At 39.1% G+C, this 10,389-nt stretch overlaps 1 protein-coding gene across 2 annotated transcripts in view; it reads right to left on the bottom strand.

Moving 5' to 3' along the window:
* Positions 1–2,376: 2,376 nt before the first annotated feature.
* Positions 2,377–10,389, bottom strand: part of vezt (vezatin, adherens junctions transmembrane protein) — a 36,121-nt gene continuing 28,108 nt past the window's right edge. For both annotated transcript variants that reach the window (XM_036577309.1, XM_036577310.1), the window contains exons 10-12: positions 10,221–10,318; positions 9,551–9,755; positions 2,377–8,153 (exon numbers count right to left, since the gene is read on the bottom strand). In XM_036577309.1, coding sequence (XP_036433202.1) covers positions 7,573–8,153; positions 9,551–9,755; positions 10,221–10,318 — 884 coding nt within the window. In that variant the 3' untranslated portion in view covers positions 2,377–7,572. The remainder of the gene's footprint in view (positions 8,154–9,550; positions 9,756–10,220; positions 10,319–10,389) is intronic.

The following is a 10,389-nucleotide window of genomic DNA, read 5'->3' as shown; positions in this document are numbered from 1 at the left end:
TCTTCAAAAGGTCTTCCCACCTTTAAGACCCCTCAGAAGGAGGTTTTCCTATTCTTCAAATTGGAATATCTTATGCTTGAAGATTATTGTGGCACTGCTGTAGGAAGCAAGCAGGTATGTTTACAATAGAAGTAGCAATGGTTACATTATTAATTTTAGCAAGAATGTCCTTGTAAGTGTCAAAACTGTCATTGAAAATGTTTTTAGGCTGCTCCGTTCATCGTTGCTGTTCATCAAATGCTTACCTTGCAGTTGCTAACAATGTCCAGCAGGTGCCAGCATTGCCAGCAATTTCTCTCAAAGAAATAACCTTCTCTTACACCACCACTGGCAGGATGTTGATGATGATCCCAGTATTATATAAGGAGATCAGTTTGTCTCCAATGTTGCTGAACTGACCAGTTTTGGAGCTGCATTATAAAGAATAATAGGAGAAGGCAAATCTTCCTATTTTTGCTTGAGCCTACCTCTGTTATTCTAAAAAACTGCAAAACACAGAGATCAAGTTGACTCTTTTTATTATTTCACAAATGAAATGGGAGGAGTTTGCTATTTGGAGTGCAGAAAAAAAAAAACCCAACAACCATTAGAAAAGGCGTAGTTGGTGCCAAGTAAGGACACAGACAAACTCGCACACATTCACAGACTCACTCACTCACTCACTCACGCACTGTGTCTGTCATGGTCACGAAGGCTGATTGGGGAAGTTTAGGATTTACGCATGGAAAAAGAATTGAAAGCAGCAGGCACAAGACCAACACGCTAATAGGTTCACAAGAGAAGAACAGATACATACAGACAGTGATGCATATATATGTAAGATTGTCTCTAGAATTTCATTCTCATTGTAGGATCCCTTGGAAAGGCCCCAGTGTGTGGGCCCAAATCACACTCTTTAATCAGGGAACAGTGTTTAAGGCATGTTTAACTGTCTAATACTTTAATTAGATTCAACCAAGGTTTGTACACAGCTCCCTTGAGTTTCGGAACTTTGTTCGCAAAAAAAAGAACCCGAGTAAATAACGGCTAAGAGATTGTAACAGAAGTGAGCAGTGATTTGAAGAGGTAACAGATGGTATCTTTGCACTGCCTGTAGTGGCTGCACCAAGAAGGGTAACATTTTACTTGAACTGTGATGCATAACATTAACATAAACATACCATAAACATGTTATGGCAGATGTCATAAGCTGTCATGACGTGTTATGACAGATTTTGTCAAGTAATATAACTAGGGATGTGCAGATACTGCCAATCCTGACATTTCTTTTTGAGAAGCGATCCTCATATGACAATATATTTACTATGTACTATCATGCACATTTGCTATATACTATATAGCAAACGCATAGGATAGGAACTACTTTTCATTCTGCCCTCTGCCTCAGCTGGTCATACTCACAATGTTAATGCCCACTTCTTTTACTGGTTTTCACCAAAGAAATCACAAAGAAATGACTCTTTTAAAAGTGTTGGTATTAGTATTAGCTAGGGTATAACTTGGTATTCAATCGAAAATAAAGTTAGTGGCATCACCCATTCCTAAAAATAATAGTGTCAGATTATAATTATCATTAATTATACCAGATACTTCTGACCGTACAATGTGATTGGCTGAGAGGCATTTTATGAATGCCAATCTCTCTCTATAATGACACTTCAGACGAATCTCTTTAGGTATCACTCCACCTTATTCGCCTGTAACGTAGCAAAGGCAAACAGCTACAACTTTATTACAAATAAAAATTCAACCGAAAACAACTATAACAACAGCAAGCGATGCAAGCGAGCAACAACACTCTTATTGTAATCAACAAAGCTGTTTACACCAGACTCAAGTGGCAGAGCAGTTTTTTTACGGATGCCCAATTTCTATTTTTGACACGATGTTCCACCTTTAAAGGGAATTCCCCCTTTTTATTTATAATTTCTGCATAATTCAGTCACTGAGATGTAGACAGTCATCCAGAGTGTTTTGATGTGAAATAGTTAATTGGAAAGAAACTTACTGACTTTACAGTGGTGGTGATAGGAACCAGGGGTCATAATGTCTACTACACACATATAACCTTTTTATTTACTATTCAAAACCACCAGTTAACCTATAAGTGTCTACTGATTTTTATATGTAATGTTGTTAATGGTGAAATACTGGTAAAACTGGAAAAATATGTTTTCTTTGTGGACTATTTTGCCTTACAATGCTCTGCATGTACCTCTCCACCATGAATGAATGAAAAAATGAGCCTGAGGCTAAAAGTGTCTCAAAACTATCATAAAACAATGTCTTAGGCATCAGGCAGTGTGTTTATAACCATTTCATGTGATAACTTTCTGTGAGGGAGTTCTTTTTAGAGGTATTGAACTCTTCAGACATCTGGTTCCCATCACCACCACGGTGAATTATTCTGACTCAGTAAGATTTTCTAGTTTGGAGCATTTCACATCAAACCACTCTGAACGACTTTGTCTACATCTTCACCATTTAATTAATGAGAAATTTTGAAAATTGGTGGCATTCCCCTTTAATTACTGAAGTTAAACTGCCTTTTTTCAAAACACAGTTAAACTAGCCAAAAACAGATGAAGAGGAACATGAGGTGGACAAAAGTGAGCTGTTTGACCCTTCCTCTTCTCTGTATAAGGACACTGCCAGTTGTCAGTAGAACCATGTTTTTAATCTGCCGTGAGCAACTGATACTGCTTTGAAACGTGTTACACACATGCAAAACTTGTAAAAAAATGCAAAAAATGCTATATGATGAGTTACTGGTACTGGTGTGCTGCCATCATAGGCACAAGGCTGAAGATATAGCACTACAGCCAGTTGATAGCACCTCTTATTATTATTACTGCGTAATTGTTATGTCATACTGTTAAATGTCATGATGGCTAAATGCAATACACAGCAAAAATTAGAATGTGACAATTACGGCTAATGGAAACATGACACATTACTGAACAAAACCTGTCATGACGACTCATGACAGCATATGACATCTGCCACACACATTTATGGTGTGTATGTGTCAATGTGACATAGCAGGATTCAAGTAAAGTGCCACCCCCAGAAGATTTGTACATCATGTTCTTCTCAAACTGGCCAATTCACATCAACAGCACACCTGGATTAAACAGTTTGAACCTTAAAGTAAACGGCAGGATGAAAATAAAACAGAAAAAACACAAACAACCAGGGAAATCCCAGAGCAACTGTTAAGAGCCCTTTAAAAAACTAAAACTAAGGATGTATAGTTAAGGATGGTTCCAAAAGGTAACGCTCCAACTATCTGACCACAAATGATGGTCAATTTGTACTAAACTTTCAGATGCATATCTCTGACCTAAGTCTACACCCAATCTTAACCAGTCATAACCTACCTCTATAGCTAGCCTGAACCTTAATGAACCATTACTAACCATAAATGACATCGTCCAGACTGTTTATCCATTTGCAGTTCTGCTGTCCGGACTTTATCATTCCAAAAAGTACCATGGTAACAAAGTACCAAAGTATCTTGGAAATGGGCTTTAAAGGAAATGGATTTATAGAGGTAGTAATATAGTGCTAAGTCCAAGCTGCTGTTAAGATCAATTTAACCAGATAATTAAACGGGAATTCCACAGATGTTTTTCAAAATTTCTGCAAAATGAAACCTTTAAAATAAGCAAAGTCATTTAGAGTGGTTTGTTGTGAAATGCTGTATTGTAGACAAACTTACTGACTCACATTTCTTTATAGTGGTGCTGATAGGAACCAGGGGTCGCAATGTCTACAACACAAATGTAGCCATTTTATATACTATCCAAAAAGAACAGTGAACCTTCTGTGTTGTTATAAGTAATGCTGGTGATAGTAAATTAGTTGTCAATCTTAAAAAAAAAAAAGAAACAAGTTTTCTTTGGGTACTTTTTGCCTTCACCCTGCATGTGCCTCCACCATATAAAAAAAAATACAAAAAACCCCCAACATTTTAGGTCACAATCCCCAGGACAACGTCTCAGGCATCAGATAATACCATATTTGTTACAATTTTTGATGTAAAAACTTTGTTATGCAACTTTTAGAAGCATTAAACATTTTGGACATCTGGTTCCTGTCATCAACACTGTGAACAATTCTGACTCCATAAGTTTCTCCAGAAGGGAGCACTTCACACCAAATCCACTCTGACTGCTTTAATCAGCCAGAAATTTTGAAAAGAAAAAAAAAAAAGTGGAATTTCCTGTTAAAATATACATTCACCTTACCACCTTATGGTGATCTCTGTGCTGGGACACTTCTGAAAAGCCAGTAGCTTCAACTGAGGGCAGAAATTTCAACCCCATTTAGGACAATAATAAGCTCAGCACAAAGATACAGCTACACAGAAAAGAGCTTAACTCAAAGTCAGTATCTTTCCACAGCCCGTCTAGCATATGTATCAAATAACAAAACTCAAAAGGACGTCTCTGACCTCATTATTAGCTTATTCATATTGTAATACCTCATTACATTGTTTTATAGGCAGCATGTCTGTTCAGGATATCACCAGCAAGAGGAAAATAGTATAATATGAATACTATGTAATAAAATATATAGTATAGCATCGTTAATAATTCACCTTTTTCATATTTAATTTATATGAATTTGTATGTAATAGGGCTGCACAATATATTGTTTGCTAATTGTTATTAAGATACGGGCCTTTGCAATAATGATATTGCAGAAGGCTGTTTTATGAGTATTTAAGCGAAATTGTTTATTGGGAGCTGTGAGCATCTTGAACAATCTCAAACATTCCAGATGAGTTTTCATAAATCAAGGCAACGTGATCCTACAAAAGTAAAGTATTTTAGACAAAACAATGCAGGCCAATCTTTAACCATGTTATATTAATGATTCAGCAATGCATTTTGTAAGGCATATTACAATATGTAGCTATATCGTCTAGTGGTGGGCAATATGACGATATTTATAGATGACGGTAGGCTTTTTTGGCCATATTGTGGATATTGTCGAACACTGACTGCATGTTTCATTACAAAGAGAGCATAATTAGCCCTGTTTAATAAGATTTACTTTAGTACAGTCTGTGAAAACCTCAGAAAAATGAAATATTGTGATTCTTATTATCAGGAAAATGTCAAAGTATCATGATGTTATATTTTTGCTATATTGCCCACCCCTTATATAATCTTAATATGGTATTGTGTCCATACCGTGCAACCCCAGATGATGGGATACCAACAGACATCCCAGATCACGCCACTGGTCAGAGCTGAACCAAGGGGCCAACTCTAAATGATGGACATTTTTCTTTCAGAAGCACAGTACAGGAGCAGCTCCTAAATCAAATAGTCATTATAAGATGTGAAACACCTCATGGACTCACTCACTCATGGTTAGCAGGCCGAATTCTCCACAAGTGGGCACTATTAGCAGTCAGATAGCTTTTCCTGCTTCAAAAGGCTGCATTCAGATGGCAGAGGATATTTTTGCAAAGTGGAGGAGGAGTGGTTTGGATCTTAATGGGTGGCAAAATATGGAAAAAGTCCAGCAGGATTCAACATTTGCAAATGGCATTTACACCACAACCAGGAAGCAGTGTGATACGAAAGTAAGCTACTCACCGAGCTATGTTGGTGAGGGGTACTGATCTATTTCTCAAAGTCTTTTAACAAGCCTTACTGGTAGATTAATGATAATGTAGAGCATGGCACATATGCTAGTGGATTAATAAGTATACTTGAGCTGAAATCTGTCCTACAGTACAGCCCCATGTTTGCTCTCCATTTCAGCTTTACCCACCCTCTTTTTTGATTGGTTATTTTGTCAAAAATTACAAATGACGAACGCTTAAGTTGAAAATTGTTCAACTTAATCCGCAAACATCCCAACAGAAAAAAAACGGTAGCCACGGCAGAATGAGTGGAGGCCATGGAATCTGCATCCTGCCACCTGAATGCAGCCTAATGGTACGTGTCCCCTGCATGCAGTGCGGAATTCTCCCTCTGTATCCTTCGCCAGTGCTTGAAGGGCATCTCTCTATAACGTAGGACACAAATGAACTCAATCAAGAAGTCGTGGAATCCAAAAAAATTCAAATAAATTCTCTTCTCAATAGACTATTCTTGTAGAGTTCGTTCTAAAAAGGCCTTTTTAAATTAAATGCTTCTGTAAAGTATGACAGTGTGGTGTATTTAAAACATTATTTTTCGCCTATTTACAAAAGTTTCTAGTGACACATGTTCCCACTCTACCTGGCTATAAATATGCAGATTAAGCACCCTAAGTTAGCTACACCATGCATGAATTGCCACGCAATAATGTCTTCCGGATTTGTCAAACACTAGGGGGCGCTCCTGGGAGACTTCAAAATGAATGGGTTGCTATGGATCTTTTGTGCAAAATCATAGCTTGTAAATTCTTACTTATCATTTTTATAGGATTTCGTAACGGGGATTCATGTACATTCATGACGTCAATAAGACTGAACCGCTTTACTCAGCCTATGAGCTGAACAGCTCACCAACCAATCAGCACTCAGCAGCAGTAATGCTAGTGTCCTACTGCCCAAAACCTGTTTGCTGTAATAAAGGCTGGATCAGAAACATTAGGGTAAGGTAATGGGGGGCAGCATTGTTAGATGCAGGTCGGAACTGACCTCTGCAGGAAAGCAGATCTCCAGGAGGAGGGTTGGTGACAAGTGCTGTAGTAAAACGGAAAGATACTGGTAGGTGTTTTTTATATTTCAGTGGAATACCTCCTTCTGCTTTCCAAAATTAAAGGAAGATTCCACACCAATGGGCAGAAACAAGTTTCATATTAACTGTTTAGTTCTATTCACTCTTTTGAATTAGCTGAGCAAGGCCTCCATAAACTAAATTCAGTGTTAAATGAGGTAAAATGAATTTGACAAATTTGAGATAGATGGTTCAGAAAGAACTACATAGGCACACCCTTGTTGTGCAAAGACAATGGAAAGTTGCTTTTGCCTGATTGGTCAGCACGGCACGTGTAAATTGCATAAAGCTGAAGCCAGCTCAACTTTTCGCACCATGCCGAAAATGAATTGGGGTAAAATTTCAGATGACGAATTTGCGTGCAGTGGACTTCCATAAGAGTGGTGCTTCACATCAATGACATGGTTTGTTCTTTTTTTTCAAGATTTGATCTGTGATTCTGTAAATATGAATCACTGTACAAGCTCCATCACAACAATATACACCCCTAGACATGTAGCAAACAAACAATGAGCGTTAGAAGTACGAACGTAAAATTATGCCATTAAGGTGTGTATGCGTGTGTGTATACATGCTTGCTGACAACTGTAGGATGTGTCTGTATGTGCTAGCCTGTACCTGAGGGACACTGGGAGAAAAGTGGGACTGATGGATTTATATGACATTAAGGACAAGCAGACAGACACACGCGCACACACAGAGGCACACAAAGAACATATAAAACTCACTCATTCACCAGCTACATCCGTTGATGCCCATGTCCTGAACTCAAGCTCAATAAATAAATCTACAGTAGATGGGAATAAATAACCTCTATGTGGTAAAACAGTTCGGAAATTGAAGTTCTTCAGCGCTGCTCCTCAGGCTGTGGTGTCACTTCCTCCAACTGTGACGTCTCCTCCTTCTCCTCCCCCTCCTCTTCTGAGTCCCCGTAGGTGCACTCCTGCAGGTGTGTGAAGGTGTGTGAGCGAGCAGCTACTTGGGCAGCGAGGGCGGAGCCTAAACTAAGCACTTCTGAGCCATGCAGTTCTGTCAGCCTGTCAATCACTGAGAGAGTGGGGACTCTGGGAGAAAGGGGGTGTGTCCCATCCGGCCTTGCACCTTCCTCATCAATCAGCCCGTCCGACTGAAAGAACTGCGTTCCTTCCGTTGCATCCCGCCCCCCTCCCTCATCCTCTGTTCCCGTTTCCCCGGTGACGTCTGCGGTACCGCAGCAGAATTCTGTCGTTGCCGTGTCTTTCTCTCGGTCCTCCGTGCAGTCTTTCTCAGTCTGTCCTCCTTCCCTCTCCTCCTCTCCCTCTCCTCCCAGCAGCTGCTGAGATATGTGGTTGCCCGCAGCTGTTGCGAGCTCCATGCAGTCTGGAACCACTGAGGTTTCTGGGATAACGGGATGCTCTGATGTCTCTGTTGTGACCGGGGCCAAAGCGGCTGGAAAGAGGAAAAGAAAGTAAGAGTGCTGGAAATAGTTCCTTAATCGCTGTTCTTTATATTAGAAAATCAGGAGTTCTATATACAACACCATTATAGAGAACAGAGTTTTAAATTCTAATTGTGTTTAAAGGGCCCATTTCCTATATTTTCCTTTTATTTTCCCCCCCAGAGGTCCACATTTTATGTGTCAAAATAGTCGTAATTCATTTTTATATAACATTTTTCAAAATCTTTATTGCTTAGAATTAAACAGGCTGCTTTTGTTACTGTACTTTTAAGACAGGCATATGTATATGACCTCTGATTAGCTGCCCTGTACTGAGCCTCACGAAAAAGGCAGTCCAGACTAAAGCACGGCTTAAAACTTCAGCATGTATATTCATATCAGCATATTCATACTTGTACAATCTGTTAATTTACATATGACCCACTGTACATGTTATTTATGCTCTGCATAATCTACTGTACATGTTATTTAATATTAAGTAGTAGGTTCCTACAAGGCTGTAGATAATTCTAAAATAACTGAAAAGTTGTGACATCAAGAGTGAAGTTAAAACAAAATTTTAATATCTAAAAATCATCATATTAGTCTTAGGGCAACTAAGTAGACAAAATGTAAAACATGATAGCGTTCTTGTTCACAAAATTCTTGAAATATTGAATAAAACATCTAAAAAAGCTTTTTGGCAAGTACTTAGTATTATTTAAATTCACGTTAGTAAGTTACTATTGCACAAAAAAATAACAAAAACTGTTAACATGGCAAGTGATTCCAAACTTGCTGGTAGTGCAGCCTTAGTGATTCAGTGCATTAGCTGAATCATGAGTAATAGATTGTTACTGAAACTGATGTGTGAAGGGGCAGATCTTTAGGAACAGGATTGGGTAACACCGATGTAGTGAATGTTTAGGGTGTTTGTGGGTATTCATATGACTAATGTGAACAATCACGTACACTCTCTCATTCATTCATAAATGCACACACCCACCCATCCACTACATTACCAGGAACATGGTGACTTATGCTTCCAGGATGTACTAGTGTAGTGTACAGTCATATGAAAAAGTTTGAACATAGTGAAAATGAAAAGTTCACACATCCTCTGCAGGGAGCAAACTTTTGAATTTTTTTTCTGCACATTTTAGTGCACAATTTCTATTTATATATATTAGCAAAACATGAAACATAAAATGGAAAAAGTGCCATGACTTTTGTACATGATGACATTTTACGTTATGTTTTTTCTACGATTTTAAATTCAGCAAATAAACAGTAACTGTGCATCAAAGTGTGCAGAACTGTGTTCTCTGTAGAGGATGTGTGCCTATTTTCAATTTTGCTAACTTTTTGCACACTACATCATAAGAGTATTCGTGTATGTGTCTAGTACCTTGGTCGCTGAACAGCATCAGTTTGCGTTTATCTCTCTCTCCCTCTGATGTTCGGATCCCCAGGACGGATTTGAGCTCCAGCAGGACTCTGCGCGATTCCTCCCTCTCACGCCGCTGGCGCTCGCGCTCCCATGGCGACAGCATGTCCACTGCCCCACCCCACTCTGTATCCGAGTCAGAGTCTGAGACATATGCCTCCAGTTCCTGTTCAACACACACGAATCCTGTTTATCTCACCTAAAATGATCTCCATCACCAAACGCATTTCTGTTGCCTCAGCACAGTAAACACGCTTAGCATGGCTTATTCAGCAACAACAAACTGCACTCAATTACTAAATTCTTCTCTTTCATTTACTCCCCAACTCTCTATCCATCTACACTAGAGGAGACAATGGTCTAATACCAGGTATCACTATCAGGTCAATATTAGCAGAAAGTGCTTCAGCATGATAGCCTTCTTTTAGATGCTAATCTTGAGTGATGTGCTTCAATTAAAAATAGCCCATTTTAAGGTTTATTAGTTTTTAAAGAAGAAATATCTGATTTGTATCGGTATCGGCTGATACTCAAGGTTTCAAGGTATTTGCCTCAAGGTATCAGTACCAGAAAAGAATATGTGGTATCGTGCCATCTCTGATCTACACACAGACAGATACATGTTCAGTACCTGTTCCTCTGGGACGGGGTCTCTGTCCTGTATGTGTGTGATGGGGGCAGGAGGAGGTGGGGCAGGACCGGCTGCTTCCTCTGGAGTTTCTGCACTTCCTGAGGAACACACACAAACACAGTCATGTGTCCAGTACATGTCCAGTAGGTGTCATGTCAGAGACTGTGTG

Source organism: Colossoma macropomum, unplaced genomic scaffold (genome assembly GCF_904425465.1).
Source record: "Colossoma macropomum unplaced genomic scaffold, Colossoma_macropomum, whole genome shotgun sequence".
Taxonomy (NCBI): domain Eukaryota; kingdom Metazoa; phylum Chordata; class Actinopteri; order Characiformes; family Serrasalmidae; genus Colossoma; species Colossoma macropomum.
This window is presented reverse-complemented; position numbering and strand designations above follow the sequence as displayed.